General features: G+C 41.1%; 1 protein-coding gene across 2 annotated transcripts in view; it reads right to left on the reverse strand.

Moving 5' to 3' along the window:
* The window catches only part of ADAMTS3 (ADAM metallopeptidase with thrombospondin type 1 motif 3), a 260,356-nt gene extending 236,712 nt beyond the window's left edge, over positions 1–23,644 (reverse strand). Inside the window, exons 1-3 of one of the 2 annotated variants that reach the window (XM_060654896.3) lie at positions 22,951–23,644; positions 21,635–21,662; positions 1,825–2,234 (exon numbers count right to left, since the gene is read on the reverse strand). In XM_060654896.3, coding sequence (XP_060510879.2) covers positions 1,825–2,234; positions 21,635–21,662; positions 22,951–23,019 — 507 coding nt within the window. In that variant the 5' untranslated portion in view covers positions 23,020–23,644. Of the gene's footprint in view, positions 1–1,824; positions 2,235–21,634; positions 21,663–22,092; positions 22,212–22,950 lie in introns of those variants that run through there. The other variant, XM_060654897.3, reaches the window with a different exon arrangement.
* Between the last annotated feature and the right edge of the window lie 351 nt (positions 23,645–23,995).

The raw sequence follows: 23,995 nt of genomic DNA on the forward strand, positions 1-23,995 counted from the left end.
ATAGCACTCGGTCCATTACTGGCTCCCACAAATATTATTTAATTAATTAATTGATGGGTCAAATAATGGAACAAATGAATACTTGCAATGTAGTACAGACACGCACTCAACATCCATGTATACATGATGTTTACACTGTATCTTAAAAGTGAGAAATTAAAGAATCCTAATAATTAACATTCATTCCTACTCTATATTTTCCTCTTCCTTATAACAATGTGTTATTGCCCCAGATTCTGTCTCTGTGATTAGATCATTTGACTTGTACAGTAAGAAAAATACTGATTTCTCGGTCAGGTTTAAAAATGCTTTCTTTGCCTTTTTACCTTCCTTAAACTGATTTTCAAGCTAATATCCCACATCTCAAATCTTAACTAGGAAAATAAAAAGTACACGCTTTTTTATGCTAGAAAACTAAAAAATAACACTGAATTAAGTTTTACACTCAATATATTTTACTTACAAGTATTATAAAACAGTACCTTTTATATAATTTATTTTCTTTTATATCTTAGTAGTACTGAATCAAGCTCTCTCAATGAATTACTTTAAACTTATTCCTCTAGAAAGTGTTTCTTTATTTCCCAGTCAGTGACTTCATAATTCCATCTATTCAACCTTTGTGTAGAATGAGAAGAATTTGAGAGATTCCTTATGCCTTCAGACCCCAGAATACCACCTAGCACCAAATGTGAGCATATATATATATATACAGATCCTAACCTAATGGAATCCAACTTGAAAACATGGACCTATTCTATTCAGTTTTCTGTGCGGGCTTTTAAAAGCCTACAGAACATCAAGAGGCAGTACAAGACTGTAGAAAAAAAGCCTAAAACAATGACCTAACTAGTATTTGATAAAACATATGTATCATAACTCCTCTGGGTTGGGCCTATGCATAGAACAAACAACAATAGCAAAAAATTAATGGTATTGTTGGAAGACCAGCCAAGGTAGAATAATCACAAGCAGGAACACAAGGAATATTTTGAGAACTCCCAGAAGAGTGACAAAACAAAGGGAATAGCTCTGAACTCCCAAGAAACAGCAGCCTGGCCACCATAGATAGAAAAATGGTTGCTTTTTTGAACAATGACTTGGAGTCAACTGTGGATGGAAGAGGCATAAACACTGACACACTTTTCAAATGGCATCTGGAGATACAAAACAAATAAAAATATTTCACATCTGCGGGGTATGTAAAGAAGGGTCAGTTACTACTGGCCTCAACAACAAAACTGAAGAGCAACATATGGGTATTTTATTTGAAAATAAAGAAAAAAACTGATTCAAAGCCGCAATGCAGAAAGAACTACATCTCATGTTTGTAAAGTAATGCTATTTGAACAAATTCTGACAAAGTGTCTGCTCATTTCCCATTTTAGCATTCTGTGGGGAAGTGAAAGAATGCATTCAAAATACTTTCTTTAAGAAGATATCCAAAGTTTCCACATAAGAAGTGAAATACTATCATTTTGGAGGAATCTACATTTCTTTAGAAAATTTTCATAATGCTTTGAAAGAAATAAGGAAATAAAATTCCCCAAAGTAACTCAAGTGAAAATATAAGCAAAAAAAAAAAAAAAAAAAAAAAAGATAAAAACAGGTTATCTTTTGTTTCTTGGAATAATGTTGTCTTCATGTCAAAATTAAGCCAACGTACACATCTTTGACAGTAAAATGCTTTCTAATGCTTCTTCCTGAACTTAGAATATAACAATAAGACTTCCTTTCTACCTCTACCTACTAAGCCACCCTGGAAACCATGCTGCACTCCCTAACACCTGCAAACACACACGCACAAAAGGGAATAAGTCTTACCAGACCATCACAGTTGCTAATGGCAACAGAGGTTCCTGGAATGTCCATGATGTCACCAACATAAGCACAGTTAGTCTGCAAAGGTTCTGTTTTCCAGATTCTTTCTGAAGCATTTCCTGCTTGATGATCATTATTGGGGTTGGTTATATTCCCAGGCACCAGAGAGGTCTCATGCCATTCCACAACAGCCCCAGGAGCTACCAGCTGAGTGTTGCGCTTTAGCCGCAGATGAAAGTCTCTTCCGAATGCTGTGATGTTAAAGAACAATTGCTCAGAGTTGGAAGACACGTCCCTCGTTGACCTCTTTTTGTGATTTGCAGAAAGAATATGGGAGAGATAGTGTCCTTCAAAATCTGTGCTGACTGGAGTCACCAGCTCATACTCTCTCTGTCTCTTTAATTTTGGTAAATCTGTAGGGTGAAAAATAGAATTGTAGAAGCCTGTGCAACAAGAGAACACAGGAGGACATAACATAGGCATAAAGTGCCCACCTCACAAGACTGTACCTCAATTTGCAAAATATATATGTTCCCGAACCATCTCCTAAGTATGAAATTTTGGGAACTTAAATCATTTCTCAAATATATTTCTGTAACTCTGTGTTCAATGAATCATTTTATTTTAAAAAATGTATTACAATGTGAATATTCATATCACATTACATGTTTGAGGATATAATAAGTTTCCATAAACTATATCTGGCTTGCTTATAATCAAGACATGCTCCCAATTAATTTATTACTGGCACAACTGACACCTGCTACAAATGTTTAACAAACTTGTTATTATGTAGAGGAAATTTTTTGATTGTTTTATTTTTTCCCTTTAAGACTCCTAGAAGTATTATTGATTAAAATAGCAACCTTATGTTGCATTTACCATAGGCCTATACTTTATACACTGTAGTTTACGGTGCTGTCGTTTACACATATTTTTTCCATCATAACAACCCTAACAATCACACTTCACAGGTGAGGAAACTGAGATTCAGGAAGTATGTGTCCAAGGTCAAGCAACTGTGAAGCTCAGATATGAATCCAAGTTATACTCCAAAGCCCATACACTCATTCTGCTACATTTGAGTTGTGCTCCATAAATCACAGAACATTTTTAGAAAATGAGAAGAATGGGTAAAAAAAGTAGAAATCATAATCTATAAATTGAACATGGAGATGCGGGTTAGTTAAGAGCAAATGGCATTGTCATTTTGCACCATATTCCTTATGTGGGACAGATACTTGTTTTTTGTTTTTGTTTTTTAATTTTTTTAACACTTATTTATTTTTGAGAGAAAGAGAGAGAGACAGAGCACTAGCGGGGGAGGGGTAGAGTAAGAGGGAGACTCGGAATCCAAAGCAAGATCCAGGCTCTGAGCTGTCAGCACAGAGCCTGATGCGGGGCTTGAATTCACGAACTGTGAGATCATGACCTGAGCTGAAGTCGGAGGTTTGACTGAGCCACCCAGGTGCTCCAATACTCATTTTAATATGGATGTGTATTTGGGGCCTACCTTACTTACAGCACAAGTGACCACCTACATGTTAAGCTTAATTTCACAATTAATTCCCCTAGTTTAGCCAAATGTGTTATGTCTGCTAAAATGCAAACATCCTTGAGAAAGATAGCACATTGAATAAACCACTTATCCCTTACTAGAAATGATTCTGAAGCAAAAGACCATGGATACTGGAAAAGAAAATGAGGAGGACAAAGATTTTCGAGAAAAGAAGGCAAGCAAAATCTGGTAACAGAAGTTAAAAAGCTCCCCACCTTCATGATTCTAGCCTAAGACCAGTCCTGCAGTGTGTAAAAGTACCCTGAAAAAAATGATATGATCCACAAATACTTCTCACCTAGAGGAATTGCGTGTATGTCATCCAATAAATGAAAGTGTAATGCCTCATAACTGAACCTACAACCTATGATCTGAAAGTATCCTTACAGAATATTTTCATTGTTTTCCTGCATTTGAAATACTTCAAACAATGTATAAAATACCAGAAGACAAATGAAGGTATTTTGCAACTTGGAAATTCTTTGAGTGTATGTTTGTTATCATTATGCCATTTATAGTGACCAATGTATTTAAACAAAATATGCTTCTTTATCAAGTGCACAGATCAAATGACCCTGCTGTAAATATTTACTAGGCAGAGGAGTGAGGACTGTCATATCACAGAGTAAAGTGAAGGCCGACTCCAATACTGGCAGCGACAGCACACGATCCCTGTTTCGTAGGCTCTATCACAGCCGAAGACTTACGCGAGGCATCAGCGTAAGCACAGACCAAAAGATGTGGCCTCTCTTACAGCCAAATCCATGGGGAATACTTTTGTCACTTCTGGTTTATAGAAAGAACTCTAAATTTTATGGAATAGACTCAAGCATCACAGGAGCAGAGTGATGGAGGGGACGGTTTCCACAGTAAGTGATGAATCAGAATCTTGGATGGGGACTGACAAAGCCTGTCCCAAATTTAAGTTTCAATTCCTTAAGGACGAGAAACTTCCCCATTCAGCTTGCTAATTCCGATGTCATCTAATACAAGATTCTGTACATGCCAGGGTCTCCTGTCGGGAGGCTCTGTTTAACACGTATTAAGTTAGTGATGCAGGTCACCAGAGAGCCCTTGCTTTGTCTGTGCTGCGACACTCTAACTCACAAGACAAACTACCCAAGGCCCAGGGGTGTCTGGCTGCACAAGTAATCCCAGTTATAACTCGTTCTCTAACCATGTGTTTACTCTTTCAAGGGAAGGAGATTTCCCATCTCCACTGAAGGGAATTCACACAACCAAAGTCTAGACAATATACTGATGCCTGGATTAAGTGACCGGACCACTAGAAAATTTAGGGAGAATTCAAGGAGACTCCTCCACACCCACGAGGACACGCAGAGCCGCAGGCTTACAGCAAACCATGCATCCTAGACTCTCTGGGACAGTTCCATTTTTCCACTGTCAGACAGTATGCTCTGCATTTTTATTCAAAATAAAGACGGCCTATTTCTTTAGAGCCTTGTCTTCTCTGATGCTAAGTGACAAATCATTCCAAACATGCACACATAAGACACACTGCTGAAATTAAACCTGCCATGGGTAATCCTCCAGTTGGGAAGTAAGGTAACCAAGGGAAAAGATGCACTCAGTAAACCCTCAGGCCACCGTCCCCCTGGACAGTTGCTGGCAGAACTGACACAGGAGCTACCAGGTTACCTGCCTTTATTGGCAGGATAAATACTGGGCACTGCGCTTTATGCTCAAGACTCTCCCATCCCTCATTCTCACAACAATCACAGTAGGTAGATGTTATTATCCCTGGGTTACAAATGAGAAAGCAAGCCCGGAAGGCTTGACACGTAGCAAGCAAGAAGCCGAAGGAAAATTTCAATTGTGATCATTTTGACTGAAGACCATGCTCCTGTGCTCTTACTCACTTCAGAATAGATGGAACATCTTGCTGCTGATTTCTAATTTAAGATCTGACTTATAAAGGAAACCCACCACACGAATGACAACGTCTTGTCTACTCGCAGCCAGCCAACCAATTTTTCCTCCAGCGTAGCTTCAAACATTTCTGTAAAAGGCTCTCAAATCCTCCGTCTTTGGGAGAAAAAAGGGGGCGGGGGGTGAGGAAAGCTCAAAGCTATCAAAAGTATTTTAATCTCATATTATAATTACACAAGCAAATTAAATTATGTCCAGTGTCAATTTACTATAATTAGAAATGACACACTTCATAGGTCCAAATACTTCCACAAAGCAGCACAGCCTATGGTTAAGGAAGGAACCACACTGTCAGGAAGCAAGTTAAGTCAAAACAAAGAACTTTGCTTTCTCTTAGGCTCAGTGTCCTCAGGCGTTACCTGGAGGCTAGTAATAGTTCCAACTTCACAGACTTAGAAAGAGGTTTAAATGAGATTATGCGATTATGCAGAAGATGCAATACATATTAGCTACTGTTAAATGTAAGTTGGCTACGCATTAAAATACTGCCCATGTGCAATTTTAAAATGTGAAACTACACAACTGTCAGCAGAGATGGCTGAGGGCCACAGCAATAGGTATGTAAAGGTTTTCGTGGGCCATAAATTCTACAAGCACAAATGGGCAGAGCCACTATAAAGCCACACTGTGGTCACTAGGTACCCAAGCAGGACTCAGATGCAGTGAACCTTCCCCAACCGCCTGGTGTCTACACACACATGGTCCACCTCCCTCCAGGTGCTGTGGATGAGCTGTCTGTGATCTTACCCAGGAGCAAATTCTCCAGTTGTGCACCATATCCTAGCCCCTCTGGCCTTTGCAAAAACGATTTCTGCAACTGTCCTCTCTTCTTTCCTCATCGGTTTCCCCACTTCACTAGATCATTCCCACCATCAAACTAATAAGCTGCCATCCTATCTCCCATCTTTAATAAAAACCCTCTTGACGCCACAGTCCTCTCTAGCTGATAGCCCATCACTTCACTACCCTTCATAGCAAAACACTTGAAAAGACTGACTACAACAGATGTCTCCAAGTCCTGTCTTCTCATTCCTGCTCTTCCTTAAGCCTGACCCAATTAGGCTCTAGAGGTCACTAGCGACCCCATCTTGCTGAAACCAATGGCCAAGACTCTATCTCCTTACTTGCCGTATCAGCAGATTCTGACCCAGCTCATCTCTCCTTCCTTCTTGAAATATGTTCTTTCTTTAGCTTCCAGGACATCTTCTGGCTCTCCTCTTTCCTCAGTGGTCTCCCCTCCATCCCCCATGACTGGCTTAACACCACAGTGCTGCAGGACCTGGTCCATGGACTCCTCTCTTCTGCATCTACCCTCCCCTGCATGGTGAATTCATCCCATCCCATGAGTTTGAGAGTGCCTTCACAATCCTTCATCTCCAGCTCCGGCTTCATCCATGGGCTCCTCTGTTGTCAACTCCATTGCCTATGGATCCTCTCCATGTAGACGTTCCCTAAGCATCTCAACTTAATATTTCCAAAAGTAAACTTCCTATGTCTCTCCTCCCAAATCAGTAATTGGCAACTCTATCCTCCCAGCTACTCAGAACAAAAACTTGACTAAACTATCCTTAGCTCTTATCACCTCACAAAACAAATCTTTCAACAAATTCTAATGACTCAGCCTTCAAGATATCTCCAAACACTGACCGTAGCTCACCACCACCCCTGCTACCACCCCAGTCCAAGCCAGTGGTCTCAGTTTTTAATGTGCCGCATACCTGTTCTCCTTGCCTCCACTCCTCCTCCCCTTTATAAATTATCCTCAAAATAGGGCTAGAGTCATTGAAGTGGCAAGACAAGGCACTCTTCTCAAAATCCAACCCAAAGTAAAATGGGTTTTACTCTGTCCCACAGCCTGACACTGAGAATTCTCACATCTCAAGGTTACTCACTGTGCTTGCTTTCCCCTGGGATCTCCTCCCAGGTGACCTGAATGACTCATCTGTCCATTCCTTCCGGTTTTTGCTTTAATGTGGCCCTCTCAGTGAGGTGTGTCCTGTCTATCCCCTTAGCCATTTTACTTTTCTTCACAAAACTTGTCAGGATCTGACATCCTATACTTGTTTTTATGTTTACTTATTTATTGTTTCTCCCACTAACATATAAGCTTCAGGAGGGTACAGATTTTTACCTGTTCTCTTTACTATTGTTCCCCAGTGCCTAAAATAGAGCCTGAGGTCACTCAATAAATACCTGTGAATGAATGAATGAGAGCCAAGTTTGAGCCTGAGGGTGTACCTAAAATTAGAAGGTACCATCTTTCATCTTTTCCCCAAATAGTAATTTACCACCAAGCAAAGACAGCCAACTACACAAGTTGTCATATCCTTCTATAGCCAGAATTTTGCTTGCACACGTTGTATCTATTTCTCACAACTCTTGCTGACCAGTAAATCAAACATTTCATAGTATCTAGGTCTTATATTTAACCTACTAAGGACCAAAAAGTAGATCTAACCATTAAAACCGACCTCCTGGAGTGCAGACACAGAGACCTTCAGACTTAGAAGCAAGCAGCAGGAAATCAGTCCCACTCCGCAATCCCTTTAGATATTCACAGAATATCTCTTCAGGTCAAAAAAGAAAAAAAAGACCTTGAAAATCATCTCATCTTTGCCTCTTTCTTACAATAAAGGCATCTCAAGTAGATTGATTTTTTTTTTTTTTTTTAAGTTAGAGGTGGAATGCCTTTAACCTGCTCCTGTTCTCTGTGAAGAGAGATCATTCTCTGACTCTTCTGGGCCTCTCCATCCCTTGCCTCACCCTTCTCCCCACCCACGCCCCTACCCCACCCCCTCACCCCAACTCCCCCACCCCACTTCCTGCCTCATGAAGAAGAGTGATGTATATGATTGATAGGTCTCGGAAAATAAGAAGTTTGCAAAGCTCAGAGATTCCCTCCTCGGTTCTTCTTCTTCCAGGTAAGGATCCTGATAGGAGACACATTGTCTTCCACCTCAGCAGGGATGAGCCCTACCCTAGCCCAGGGGGTCTGACACACCCCACCCAGGGAGCACACTTCCTATCAAAGTGAGAGCCTCCTGTTCCCCCAGCCTTATTTGCAAAAGACATTTTTACTATATCTTTGTATTTGCTATTTCTAACCTGTTCCCTCAAGCCAGTAAGAGGGGTATGTTTACATTCGGGATCTCCTCAGAAACTCTAACTACCTTTAAGAAAAAGTGTTGTCACATCTTCACTGGATGACTAATCCTAACACTAACAATTCTTCTTGTCAGAAAATTAATTCTCTAAATTCCTCATTTGAGAGTTTAACTTGATGCCTTCTTCCTCTTTGTGCTGAATGAAAAAAACTCATTCTGGGGTGTGTGTGTGTGTGTGTGTGTGTGTGTGTGTATGTGATAGTTGTATAGTGTGTACACACATACAAATATTAAACATAACCTACAAAGTATTTGAGGAGGCAATCTGTGTTTCATATGCCTGAAGACCTTTTAACTGATCAAACTTTCTATTTTAATGTCAACCATGTTAGAATTTTCTAATCGTTTCAAAATTTTTATCATTTCTGAGACTCTGGACACTTTTAACACGTGTCTGTGTTTCAGCCAAGTATTTGCACATAATGGGCAAATAGTAAATATAGGTTTAAAAAAAAAGAGGCACTTCCCTCAAACTGAAACTTAAACATATCAGTTCTCTGTCTAGAATAATGTGTTGTCCCTTCTCTGCACCCCTAAAATATCTAAGCCAAATTTCTCATTTTCACCTAAATAGTCAGCTTGCCTTCCTGACTTCACTGTTTCTGTTCATGATGTGCTGGGTCTCGGAAAGCCCTAGGCTAGAACACTGACTTTATTTCAACTCCCCCCTACCCCCAGCCCCCAGCCCCATTTAATATCACTCTAGTCCTCATGATTTCTTCTTAGAAATTGCTCTCAAACTAATCCCATCTCTTCCAATCACTTTAAGTCCTCCTTGCTATACACTGCAAACCAACAAGGTACCGAATCCAAAGTCCCTGACATAATTTCTCACTACCAAATATTATATCAATTGTACCAAAATACTGTCTCAATTACTGCCAGGAAAACTATTTTAAAGTCCCACATTTAAAAGGCTTAAATTCTACTACTTACTACCTTTGTGATTTTGGTCACTTAAGACTTTGTCAGTGCTCATCTGTAAAATGAGGATAACAGCATCCCATTCATAGATTCATCAAAATTAAATGGCCTAGGGGCGCCTAGGGTGGCTCAATGGGTTAAGAGGCTGACTTCAACTCAGGTGATGATCTCATGGGTCCTGAATTCAAGCCCCTGTTAGGCTTTGGTGCTGACAAAGAGCCTGGAGCCTGCTTCAGATTCTGCGTCTCCCTCTCTCTCTGCCCCTCCCCTGCTTGTGTTCTGTCTTTATCAAAAATAAATAAACATTTTAAAAAAATGTTTTTCAATTAAGTGGCCTAATCCAGAGTGGCTCAGTCAACGTTAGGTATTAATATTGCTATGTTGTTCTCTCTCAATAGTTTCAATGCCCATCATTACATCAGGATAAAACAGATTCAGAAAATTGATAGCTTTTTTCCATATTAGACATGAAAATTGCCGTAAAGACTAATGAAATCCTCTCACTTCACAAAATAAGAAGCTGAAACTTGAAGATGGGGTAACAGAACCCAAATCAAAACTGAAGTGTCATTGAAGGCCCTCTGCGCTTTGTCCCTAACTTCTTTGCAATATCATCTCTCGTATTAGCCTATTGAAATATTCTAATGAGCTCACTATACCCAACTTAATCATGCCTGCCTTTAAAGTCCTACTCAACTGTTCGCCCCCAGGGAAAGGACTGCAGCTTTCTCTCTATTTATACAAATCCAACCTGGCCCACAGGGCCTATCTCAAGGCCCATCTCTCCCAGGAAACCTTCCCTGCTATCTTGTCCAGAGTACAGACCAATGGTCTAAGTGTCTTAGATCTCATTGTCATGCTTTGTCTGGATAAAAGTTACCAAAATCTCTATGGGTGAAAAGTTATAAGCTTCCGTCATGTCCTTTCAGAGATTTTAAGTTCCCTGGGGCACAGGTGTGGCATCTTAACTATGCTTAAATGTCCCCAGCATACTACAGTCTTTGGAGGAAAAAAAAAAAAAAAATCAATGGCTATTTTTGGGAAGGTGGATTCTTGAGAGGGACTGCTTTCACTGTATGCCATTGTGTCTGTGATCTGGGATCATCTTAATACCTTCATGTATTCAGTCACAGAAGCTCACAACTGAGGACAGGCAGCTTGGTATCTGTCTATGTGTTGTGGAATGATACCCAAACATCTCCTAGAGATTACTAAAGGCCCCTAGCACATTTCAAAGACCACACTATAGAACAGTAAGAGAACAAAAGCGTTCAGTAGCACAATCAACATTACAAAACCTCAAGTGACTACAGTACAAAGCTCGCACATATCACAGCAATCTTTAGCTAATCTAATTAAGCCCAAGCTACAACTGGTACACAAAATATTGGAGTACTTGTGGTTGATGCAATGTGGTTTGAGTTCCCAAGCAAGGAAGGGAGCAGGGAGGGTATGATGGTTGAGTACTAAAGGTCTGGAGTCGGAAAGCACTGTGTTTGAATTCTCATTTCAAGCTGATGCACATTTTGCCATCTGCAAGCAAATTATGAAAATTAAGGCTGACAGGTTGTCAAATGAGGGTAATAACTGGGCTCATATAAGGTGGTAAGGCACATAAAAGGCTTATACCAGCTATTAAGATTTTAATAGATGAAAAATTAACTGATGTTATTATCACTGTGACCATCACCATCTAGCTAGAGATATGGAAGTTGGAAGTGAACTGAACATTCTTTCCACCTGCCAGTACCTCTCAGGCCTCACCCACCTCTATTCCTGCCCCAGTCTGGTGTTTCTGATACGGTTAGAAGGAATCTCCAAGCTCCATGTCAACCGAGGGCCTGAAGTTCAGGCAAGCTGTAAGAACCCATACTCTATTACCCTACGCAGATGCTGAGATTCTCTCCCAAGAACTGGTTGATTACTATAAAGAGACAGTTCACACAGGCAATTTCCTTTTTCAGGTATAAACTTTCAGTATGCAACAATCTGGCCACAAGAATGAAATCGAATAAGCATTTTCAAGATCTGCTAAAGAAGCAGCTCCAACAACAACATTTCCAAATCCTGAGCTGCGGGTAGGAGAATGACTTTCATCAGAAATGACAGGAGCCAGCTGCTCCAGGAAAGATGTGAGCAGGGTGATGAGTGGACGTTAAAGAGGGCACCACACACTGAAGGGCTTCCCAAGGCTGTAAACACAAACAGAGAAGGGGACCCATCTTCATTCAAAGGCAACTAAAAGTTAGTTGTGACACATGCTAAACTTCTGAACACAGCCAAATTCTTTTCCTCACTTCATCTCCTCTAGGCTCTTATCACCGCAAGCCGGAGAAACTCTTTGAAGTCTTTTATTTTCGTTGCAAATCTACTTTCACAGTCAAACATTTTTCATCAAGCTATTGGAGGGGAGAAAAAAAATAAAAGCTTGCTTTTTTTTTTTTTTACTCATTAAGAAAGAACAAATAGTTGTGAACTTAAAAATTCTCCTCATTTTTTTTAAAATCTGGCTTTTTCATAAATATTTGTTGCAATTGCACAATGTTTATGTTCAAGAGAGTCACTTAGGAAAGAACAGCACGTTCTTTGGTGTTCCAGAACATGACACCAGGTAAGAGAAGATCTTTGAAGGAAAAAAAAAAAAAAGTGAAAAAAAATGTTTTAAAGAAAAATGTCCAAGTATTTTCTTTGTTTGCTACATGTTAAAAGGATCAAATAATCAATAACAGAATAACAAATAGAGGAGTCTTTTGGTTTTTGTGTTTTTTTAATGTGAGGCCCCAATGCCAAAATGTTAACATTCTGATCTTAGCTTTAAAGAAGGACGTCTACCGGTTATATTTATCATCACTGGAAGTTTCACAGACTCGAGAGCTGTATTAGACATTCTATACATTAATATTTCTCATACGTCTCACAATTTTTTGATAGATAATACCTTGAAAGACTAATATTGAGCCTAGAATTTAAAGCCAGGAAAATGAGCATTTGTCCCCAGGGCCAAAAGCTTAGGAAAATATGACAGATAAGAAACGTGAATAGCATTTTAAAGGTTTTCCCTGAAGCTTCCTTGTGGTGATTATATTTTCCAAATCTAAAATCGTCTGGCTCACAGTATGACAAAGGTATGAGAAACTGGGACAGTCCACTGGGCCACTCTAGTAGCTTCCTATTGCTGTTGTAACAAACTGCCACAAACTCAGCCACTTGAAACACAGTTCTGGAGGTCAGGAGTTATCCTACAGTTATCTACAGTTCTCCTACAGTTCTCCTACAGTTCTGGAGGTCAGGAGTCTGCAATAGGTCACATGGGTGTTCACAGGGCTGCATTTCTTCAAGAACCACTGGGAATAATCTGTTTCCTTGACTTTTTCCAGCTTCCAGAGCTCACCTGCATTCCCTGGCGTATGGTTCCCTTCCTTCATCTTCAAAGCCAGAAACATCAGACCAAGTCTGTCTTTTGCTGCCATCTCTCTAGTTTTGTCTCTATGGTCTCCCTCTTCCACTTCTCAGGACACCCCCCAATAATCCAGGATAGTCTCCCTATTTAAAGGCCAACTGGAGCACCCGGGTGGCTCGGTCAGCCAAGAATCTGACTCTTGATTTTGGGCTTAGGTCATGATCTCCTGGTTCATGAGATCCAGCCCACATCCAGCTCTGTGGTGACAGCGTGGAGGCTTCTTGGGATTCTCTTTCCTCTCTCTCTGCCCCTCCCCTGCCCACATGCTTGCTTGTGCTCTCTCTCCCACTCTCAAAATATTTAAATATAAATAAGCATTAAAAAATAAATAAATAAAGGCCAATTGATTAGCAACTTTATTTTATCTGCAAACTGAATTCCTCTTGCCATATAACATAACATATTCACAGGTCCAGGGATTCAGATGTAGACCTATTGTGGCGGGGAGGGGGGAACATTATTCTACCTACCACAGCCATCAGATCCCATGCACTATGCTGGGAGGCCCTCACATGTGTTCTCTTTGGCATCCATCCTCCTTTTTCTTTAACTACATCCCAGTATTCCCTCAGGTAACCAACCCACATTCCACTCACAATCCCTATAAGTCAAGAGTAAAATGTCCCAGTTCAGGCCAATCAGGGCACTGCATCCCCTGACCATAGAGAATCGTTCAAAGCCAAGTAGCCAATAAAAGCCCCACCAGGAATTTTTGCTGGAGCTGTCAAAAAACAAGTGTTCTGTGGGACGCTTGGGTGGCTCAGTCAGTTAAGTGTCCAACTTCAGTTCAGGTTATGATCTCACAGTCTGTGAGTTCAAGCCCTGCGTCAGCTCTGTGCTGACAGCTCAGAGCCTGGAGCCCGCTTCGGATTCTGTGTCTCCCTCCCTCTCTGCTCCTCCCCCACTCATGCTCTGTCTCTTTCTCTCAAAAAATAAATAATCATTAACAAAAAAAAAAAAAAAGTGCTCTGCTTACTGGGGTAAAAGGTAGAATGATAGCCCAGAGATGCTAGTGACAGTCTTTGCCACAACCTGAGGCACGACCAATCATATCCTGATAAAGAAATAAAGCCAAAGCAGGAAAATGAGAAAGAAAGAAGAGTAGAGGGAGGAAAGGGAGGGATTTCTGACATTATTTGAGCCCTCGGTTCAGCTCTACCTGACTTTGATTACCTGGTCAATTTTGTGTTCCTTAACCAGTGTCAACTGGGTTCCTGTTATTTCCATCCAAAGGAGTCATGATTAATATAGGAACTTTCTCTCAATGAAATGAAAAGGACTTTTAACAAACAAGGTGAAAAGAAGAAAGAATTGTGTCTTGCATACATGAAATATAGTTGGTACAGAATCCATATGGAATAACTGTTTTTGTACCATTCATTCCTTACCCAACTCCTCCCTCCACTGCCATATTCCAACGAATTAAGCAACAGTATATTGAGTTACCAACATTAAGATAATACATGAAAATAGAACTCTCAAAGAGCTGTCACATGGTGAGTTGAGTGGTTGGAGAGTTTACAAGTCCTTGACACAGTAAATTAAGGTTCCTGGAAATTCATGGTGGTAGACAGACCTATCAAAAATGTACCGGTTAGAAAGAGGTGGCTCTCATTGAGTAAAAGTGTTTTAAAAAGCACAAGACTAAGATATAGTACTAATAATAGCTATTGTTCTAACTTGCTTACCAAGTGCCAGCATTTTATGAATCCTTTATAATTCTATGAAGTAAGTAGTAGTAATATGCCTATGTTACGTAGAAGAAAGTGATGCCTTGAGAAGTTAAAGTCATCAGCTAGAAAGTAGTGGAATCAGGCTTTTAAACCAGAGTGAACAGAGTCTGTGCCCCTGACCATTTGATAGAAGCAAGGCAATGAAAACTAATAGGTCCTCTCCTGGATATGCTGGTTATGTTTTAGATTAAGGAATGGACTTTACATGAAAAAGAGGTATTTTTACATATAAAAGAAAGAGAACTCAAACTCATATGAATAATGACTTCAATCATTCTTTTTAATTTGTATGCATACATATATAAAAATATAAGTACTAAATATGAAGAAAATTTGTAGGAAATGGTATTTAACATCTAAGATCCCAGTATTTGAAGATTCATGTATTTAATCCTATGTTACTTCCTACGAGTTTCCTAAATGTTATTTTTGGTTTACCAGTCACTTCAAAAACAAGATAGACTGTTTCATGCTGTTCATAATTTATTCTAAATTCCATAAAGATTCATCATGCTAAATTTGTGGCAATCATTTTTATAAACAAGAAACTGACATTACCACAAAATCTCTCCTAAGGATTTACAGTTAGTCAGCAAAATCATATAAACATATTGGGAAAATTATGATGGATAAATTACATGTGGGAACAAAGATTCCTAAACTAGGAAACTCTTCCCATGCTTTACTAACCATTCAAAAGAATATACAGCTCTCAAATTCTATGAGGTAGATGAATCTTGTCATAGTACTAATAAAATTTACAAAACATTTTTATAATTGCTCTTAAACCATGAACCAGGGTACTTAATAATTAGAAAAATAATTCATTGCATTTTTCAGAGATGGCATAACCAAATATTTAAAAATTACATTCAGATTTAAGAAGAGCAGAACCAAAACTAATTTAAAATGGACATTTTAAAAAATCAATGCTTCCCTATACTACCAGTAAGAGTTCAGGTCCTACAAACTTCAAAAGCCATCTGCCAACACATATCATGTTAATTTGGTTTTACTCAGCCAGCAGCTTCTAGAGCTTTCTCCTAAAGTAGTCATTTGAAAAGCAAGCTGTGTGGCAACATTCATTATGAGAAAATAGGTATTAATAAGTACATAAATTAAGGTTTATTAGGATAATGAGATTAAAATGATGTTCATAAGGATTTTGTAGTGATGTGGAAAATTTCACTAAAATACCAAACAAAACAAAAACAGGTATACAAAAATAACCTACACAACATGTGTATTGAATGATGACTGGGTAACGGGTGCCTTGGTGGCTCAGTCAGTTAAGCATCTGACTTCGGCTCAGGTCATGATCTCACAATTTGTGAGTTCAAGTCCCGCCTCCGGCTCTGTGCTGACAGCTTGGAGCCTGCTTCCGATTCTGTGTCTCCCTCTCTCTCTGCCCCTCCCCTGTCTCGTGTTCTGTCTCTCTCTGCCTCTCAAAAATAAATAAACAAGTAAAAAAAATAAATAAATGATGACTGGGTAAGAACATGCTAAATTGGTATTTAAGATGATTGTCAAAAATCTGGGGTATACAGAAAAATTAAAGAAGACAGTTATAATGGGCACATGTAAAACATCTATGTTCAGAAAGAAAACTAATTAAAAAAGAATAAACAATTTGTAACAATAGCAGCAGCACAGTTTAGGAGTAAAAGCTGATATCTATGGGAGCAACATGAAAAAGAAGCTTCCCAAAATTCTGGCATTAGTGTTCCACCTAAGTCATCACTGTTACTATATTCAATCCAAGTAGTGTAACCAAACTCTTCATATTGAAATCACTCATGATTTTACCAGGCAATTTGGCATTGTCCCTAATGGATTTCCAAGGTAATCTGGGTTGGCTCCCCGCAAGCAAAGAATGCTTAGAGATAATCATCCTGGAAGAAGTGACCATGGGGATTTCTTAATATTTCTGAGCAATATTGTGATTATTTGGTACAATGGCAAGAAAAAACAGTGAAAGTAAGGGGAAGAAGTATTTCAGCTAAACAGCAATAATAATTTGCGGGTACTAAATTAACATGCTACACTTCATAACCTCTTCATCTACAAAGCTTAAAACATTTAATATTACCCATTTTGATGCTTAGTGGAGGGGTGGAAGCTAAATCAATAAAGTCAAGTGCACAATCTTTAGTTACAAGAAAGAACAATGGCTAAATGGGTAGCTATTCTAAATTTTACAAAAGATCCCTTTAAATCCCTTTAAGTCACACTTTTTAGTATTGCTGCTGGCACACTGGGTTCATCGATTTTAAGCTTAGGTTATCTTATTTCCCCTGATGCCTGGAACAAGGCAAATGATCTCAAGTAGACATTAGTGCAAAGTTAGTGGGCATTCCAAACCTGTACGTGATTCAGTTCAATTTGGCAAATCTTAACAAATAGATGAGACCAATAAACCCAGGTCCCTGAGCTTTGTGGAGTGCAATGAGAAGTTACAAGGAGTCTTGATAACATTGAATAATTAATTGGATAGCCATTATGACCATCAGCATTTTCTTGAGAACCAATTAAACCTGATAAGGGGCACAGAACAAGAGCATTTAAGAAAATATAGAACACAGGTGAATCCCAATATAATGCCCTGCTCACCAGATCTATGCATTGAATAACAAGTATTTGAGGACCCACAGGGCACCAAGCCCAATTTTATACACTGGAGATACAGCAATCATCAAGACAAACTGTTTGCTCTCATGAGGTCTACACTAGTAGAAATGCCCACCACGAGCCAAGGACTAGGTGAAGTGACTCACACTAAACCTTGAAAACCAAATAAATACCTGCAAATGATGAAAAAATCTCTCTCAATAAACTGGATATTTGAGAGGACAAGATTAGCAACTTTATTTGGTTAAGAATGAAATGGAATGGAATTTGAAACTGGGAAACAGAAATAGGGCAGAGAAAGATAGATATGCCCTGATTCCAAGAGAGGGGGGTAAGCAAGGGAACTCAGCACAACACCAAACCCTCACAATGATTTTTCCTCTAATGATACTCAGGCAATATCTAAGTGGCAGCTTATGAAACAAAGGACTCAGAGAATTCTTTTGCAGATTCTCCAATTTCTACAAAACCATGATTATTTCCTAAGCCACATGTGTCACAGAGCAAGGCTCCTTACCCAATCAGGCCAGCCAGCCAGCTGCCCACAATTACCTTAGGCATCCCACCAAGGCCATATTCTGAGTCAGAATGAAAGCGCTCCCTAACATGCCACAGAAGTATGTTAATGACCTCATGAATCACACACATTTACACAGTGCATACACATACACACATGTACCTATATGCATGTATATGCATGTATGGGTGTATGTATATATATAGATATATGTATGAGTGTATGTGTGTATGGGTGTAGATAGGTAGGTAAATTGTTCCTCTCTGGTTGACAAAGGAGCAGAGAAGTAGGTCAGAGATCAAAACCTATTTACCCATTTTCTCCAGGGTGAATCATACTTTCCCACATATCAAGAGGGCATTTTAGGGGGCGCCTGGGTGGCTCAGTTGGTTAAGCTGCCACCTCTTGATTTCGGCTCAGGTCACGATCTCACAGTTTGTGAGTTCGAACACAGAGCCCTCATCGGTTCCTCTGTCTCCCTCTCTCTGCCCCTCCCCCACTCGCTGTCTCGTACTCTCAAAAATAAATAAATATTTTAAAAAAGTTTAAAAAGAGGGCATTTTCCCACTGGGTAGAGGGAGAAGGAAAGAACAATCGCCTGTCAACACACTATCTAAATCATATATCTATACATATTCTAACCTGCCCCATCACAACTGCCCTCTCTCTACCTAAATAAAAGCCTTCCTACGTTAGAGAGCTAAAGCGTTATTAAGCACATTTTCATCATTTTCTCAAGCACATGTTGTGTGACTGTACTTACAAAAAGCATTTAAAAACTGGCAAAATTAACCAATCCTGTCAGAAGTCAAGCAAATGGTTACCTATCATGGTGGGGGTGGGGTCGGGGGAAAGGATAGTGCTGAGAAGGTGGCATTCATGCTAGTAATGTACTTACTGTTCCAGAAGCTAGTTACACAGGACTGTTTGTTTCATGAAGAATCAGCAAGGGGTACACTCATATGCACTATCCTGCATGTATATGATACCTCAACAGAAACTATGTTTTTTAATTGAGCTTCCTAATAGTTTATGGTTTGTCACTAATTAATATTTATGTCTTCCTGAGACATTAAATTATGCAGAGAAACTATTCAGAACCATGGACTCTTCTCTAGCCAATTTGAAGACCAAGAAGTTAATTAACTCTGCAAGCCTTATTAGTCTTCCCTAATTGTACCATTCATCAAATGGCACCTCTAAGAGTGGTTATATAAAACCACTTTTAAATTTATTATTGGAAAAAAATTAATTATATGTAGAGGAGGGCATTTGACCAAACTTCCAGGCAGGCAACCCCCTTACACATGGGGACAAGGGAAAGACGTCTCATTACTACACACATTTTTTTAAATGTATTTTTAAACCCCTTTCAAGAGCTACATAAATGATTATAACCCAAAGCCAAATGATAGCTATACTTTTACTATCACAAGACTCATGAATCAAACCTATTTTTATCTTTATTTCTTTTCTTCACTCGACCTGAAAATGGTAAATAAAAGTGATAGAAATAAAAGAGAGAATCCCCATAAAGCCGAGGCACTTGGGAGTAAGCAAATCTCCAGCAACACAATCCAAGAGTCCCCTGCCCTCCCCTCTTCCATATTGCTACTTATCTTCTTCCTACCAAATTTAAGCACACCTGTGCCACTTCCTTCCCTGTAGAAACCAGCAACCAACGTGATTCATATTAACAAAAGGAATGGGCCAAAGTCTAACTCAGGGCCTTTTACAGGAGAGCATGCTGATTCTATCTGAAAATTTAATCAAAGCAATATACTTTATTCCTTTGATAGAATGGGTAATCTTTTTAAAAATTTTTTAGGCTTATTTATTTATTTACAGAGAGACAGAGACAGTATGAGCAGGAGGACAGAGACAGAGGGAGAGAGAGAATCCCAAGCAGCCTCTGCACTGCTCAACGGACTGAGCCACCCAGGCTGCCCCTAAAATGGATAATCTTAAAACCGCTTTAAAATTTACATATTGAAAAGTTGGGATGTGTAAGTAATCAAACGATTAAGCAATAAAAAAGAAAGATAACTTTCTCTTCTACTTGTTTTGAGGATTTTTTTTTTTAAATCCTTCTTTAAAAAGATATATGTTGGGGCTTGGGTGGCTCTGTTGATTGAGTGTCCGACTTCAGCTCAGGTCATGATCTCGCAGTTTGTGAGTTCGAGCCCCGCGTCGGGCTCTCCGCTGACAGCTCAGAGCCTGGAGCCTGCTTCGAATTCTGTGTGTGTGTCTCTCTCTGCCCCTCCCCTGCTCATACTCTGTCTCTCTCTATCTCTCAAAAATAAATACATGTTAAAAATTTAAAAAAAAATTTTTTTAAAGATATATGTTGATGGCTAAATGTCATGAGTTACAAATGACAAATGTCTTCACAGATGCTATATATTTAATGCAGTTCTCAGTCACTCTCCTCTCCTTTGTCCTATTCTTACTACTGAGGTCTAAGCTTGGGGAAGAGTTCCAGCAATGCCAAAGATTGCACACGACAGCATTCTGACATATGCAGATAGCCCAGATCTTGGGGTTCCTGCATTAGTTTGCAAGCATGGAATCCTCTTAGCTCTCTACTACGCACTACAGCAGGTAGCTGCAGAACCTCTCAAGTTTCAATTTCTGCAAATCTAAAAAGGGCACAATGGTGTATCTACCTCATAATGGTTGTGAGAATTAGATGACATAATCTGCGCAAAGCAATTAACACCGCCCAGAGCAGAGCACATAGGCAATGACACATAACTATGTTTGCAGTAATCAAAACTTTTCATCTAAAAGATGACTTTACAATATCACTTGACAAATACAGAATTTACAGAGAATAATATTCTGCCAAAATGAAAATTTATCGTTTAAAGTAATCCAAATTAAATGTATATAAAAAGACTTTGAATTGAGCCTGTCTTCTGGCCAGATGACCTTCAGTCTCTGAATTCAGAACTATTATATTATTATAAACAGCTTCAAAAAAAGAAAAAAAAAGATCACGTGGACTTTGGAATGACCTGTTACAATTCACATATACTCTCTGAGCCTCAGTCTTCTCACCCATAAAATGGGAGTAATTCCCACATCACCAGGTAATACTGAAGTTTTAGATGTTATTTGCAAACGCCGAGCAGTATCTTACACATTAGCAGATAATTGTTGTAAAGTAGGTGGAATAAGATAAGTCATCGGAGGGCTTATTTAAAGCTGGAAAAAGTTTATGGGGCACCTGTGTGGCTCAGTCAGTTAAGCGTCTGACTTCAGCTCAGGTCATGATCTCACAGTCCGTGAGTTCGAGCCCCACATCGGGCTCTGTGCTGACAGCTCAGAGCCTGGAGCCTGCTTCAGATTCTGTGTCTCCCTCTCTCTCTAACCCTCCCCCATTCATGCTCTGTCTCTCTCTGTCTCAAAAATAAATAAACATTAAAAAAAATTAGAAATAAAGCTGGAAAAATTTTAAGAGAAAAATTTTCATCCTGTCTTTCATTTTTCCCTTCTTTGTAGCATTCTTACACTTTGCTTTCTGTTCTAATCAGATATACTCTTCCTAAAGCTACATAAATTGATTTGACTTATCTCCATGCCTTATTCCAATCTCTACATCATCTGCCAAGTACCTACCAGTGGCTTGTCCAAAGACAAGCCTGAAAAAATTGATGCATAAAAAAACCCAACTGCAAATTTTTATACCACTTTAACTCAACCTGAGAAAAGTGGGACCTTCCTCCAGAAAGAGGAAGAGAAGAACAGAAATGTTCCTGGACGACGAATTATTTTTTAACCACCAATGGGAGAAATTTCAGAAACAATATTTTAATTAGCTAATTTCATCCCTTTCTTTCTACCAAGATAAGAATGACATCTGAGAACAAGGCTTACCTATTTGCACCATTTCTTCATTACCAGCCTGGAAAGGAGGGGGGAAAGTAAAAAGAAACAGTTACTGGGTTTCATCTTATCACCTCGTGCGTTTTATTTCTACCATTAATGCTTTTCAGGGGCTAATCAGGAGATGCTGGAGACGAGGACTGGTGCCTAAAGGCTGCACCTTGGTTTGTAGGTTCTTGGGGCAAGAGAATGAGCCATTTCAATAACAGTTTGTTACAGCGAGTTGTTTGCCCGTTTTAATTTTAATATTTATGAAGCCAGCAAAAATAAATACTGACATTCAATATTCTTTTCTTAAAACTCAGATACTGGGTGAGGATTAGCAATGAAAATCTCTAGCTAGAAGGGGGTCTGAGGTATCAGATTTGAGGTCAAGAATCAACTAGACATTCTTCGAGTTTTTAACCTATGGCCAGACCAGGCAGAGCAGAGAAGCTACAAAAACTCACAGAGAAATTCTGTGCTCAAAGTCCCACCGGCCCTGAGCTGATGTGATTTACTACAAACGGCTTGGCTCGTCCCGCTGAGCCTTCTCAAGGACTCTTCTAGGCGCATCGGGCTTCACCTTGAGTCTCCAAAGGGTGGGTGGGGGCTGGGCCGAAAAGAAACAGAGCCGCACTCAACTTAGCTTTAAAAGAGGAGGAGTTGTGCAGAGGGGGAGGGGAGAAAAGCGGCCGGCGCCTCCAGCCTCTGCCCACGAAAACGCAGGGCAGGAAACGTCCCCAGCCCCCCTCCCCAACTGTCAAACCCCAGCCCGGCCGCGGTCCTCCCAGGACACGTGTCTACTGGATCGCTCCCTGTCCGGCCCAGGGACTTCCTGAAACCCCCGCCTCCGGCTGCCCGAAAAAGCTGTGAGTCAGTGAGGAGGAGAGAAAGCCCCGCGAACCCGACTCCGGCGGCAGCAGCCAGAGCACTGGGATCCCGGACCCAGCGTCCAGAACTTCATTCAAGCGCCCAGACCGCCCTCCGGAAAGGGGAAACCCAGATGGCCCGGCGAGGATGCGAATTGGCTGCAGTTTGTCACCAGGAATTGTTACGAATGCCGCAAAAGGGGGGGGGGGGGAGCCCTAGGTGTGACAAGCCTTGGGCTCCCAGAGGCAGAGTCATAACCCCCACCCTGCAGTGCAACCCCCCACCCCAGAAAGCCCCGCACGATGCGCCCAGCCCTCAAACACCGGTCCTGAACGCACAAGATAACAGGGAAGGGTGGGAGGGGGGAGGAGGAAAGAGAGGAGGGGAAAGAGGGGAGGAACTTTTTCGGGAAAAGGTTGGGTTTGAGTTTTTTCTTGTTATTATTTTCCACTTACTTGTCCATCAGCTGAAGTCCTAACCTCTACCAGAGCGGCTGCTATCAACCAAAGTGACAGGAGAACCATCACGAGTCGAGTTCACTTTTCAACTACTGGACAAAACAGATGCCCAGAGCAAACCCCCGCCCCCCCAAAAAGAAGTTTCTTAAAAAAAAAAAAAAAAAGGAAAAAGGAAAAAATGCAGAATAAAAAAAAAAAAACTGATCTTCTGTGATTTGCTTCAATGAAAATGAAATTTGAGCTCTGAGACTGGCCCCCTCTGCTCTGCAGTTCTTTCCACTTCACCTTCTCACCCCGTCCTCCCAAACAGAGTGTGCAGGAGCGAGAAGGTGCTGCGAGCCGGGCACGGGCTGCGCCGGGAGAGGGGGAAGGGACCAGGGGCTTCCAACTATCTGCGCCCGAAGCAGCTTTTCCTAGGCTTTTCGAGCACCATTGGTCCCTAAGGTTAGCGCGGAGAATGCTTGGGTGCCCTGGAGCACAGCAGGGGGAAGTATTAGCGAGAGAGACGAGCGAGCGGGAGCGGGAGAAAGAGGCAGCGAGAGGGCGACTCCGCCGCTCACACAGAGGTGGGGGCGGGAGGAGCCGAAGGGGAGGAGGAGGAGGCTGGCGGAGGAGGTGGGAGGAGTGGGACGCTAGCCGGCTCCTGTTGCTCGCAAAGCGGCGGTCTGCTGGCTGCCGGCGACCCGCCGGGCGCTAATAAGGCGGCCGGAGCCCCCCGGGCGGCCCCTCCCGCCGCGGCGCCCACGTCACGCGGGGCCGGGGCCCGCGCCCCCCGCGCCCGCCGGGATGGCCGGGGCGGGTGCGGCCGGCGCGGGAGGACGGCGAGTAGTGGGGAGGAGTGGAGAGGATCGCTCAGGCGGCCGGCCCCAGGCAGGGTCAGGGTTCCACACCGCTTAGGTGGGGGGGCTCGTGTGGCCGGGGGTCGACCACTCGCCCTCCCCGGGATCCTGTCCTTCCCCGGAGAGATGGGCTAGGGGAGGGGGCGGTCCAGGGGAAGCCTCGGATCCCTACTGGCGGGACGGGCGTTGAGTTAATTATAGGA

The sequence above is a fragment of the Panthera onca genome, chromosome B1, assembly GCF_046562875.1.
Source record: "Panthera onca isolate mPanOnc1 chromosome B1, mPanOnc1 haplotype 2, whole genome shotgun sequence".
In the NCBI taxonomy this organism is placed as follows: domain Eukaryota; kingdom Metazoa; phylum Chordata; class Mammalia; order Carnivora; family Felidae; genus Panthera; species Panthera onca.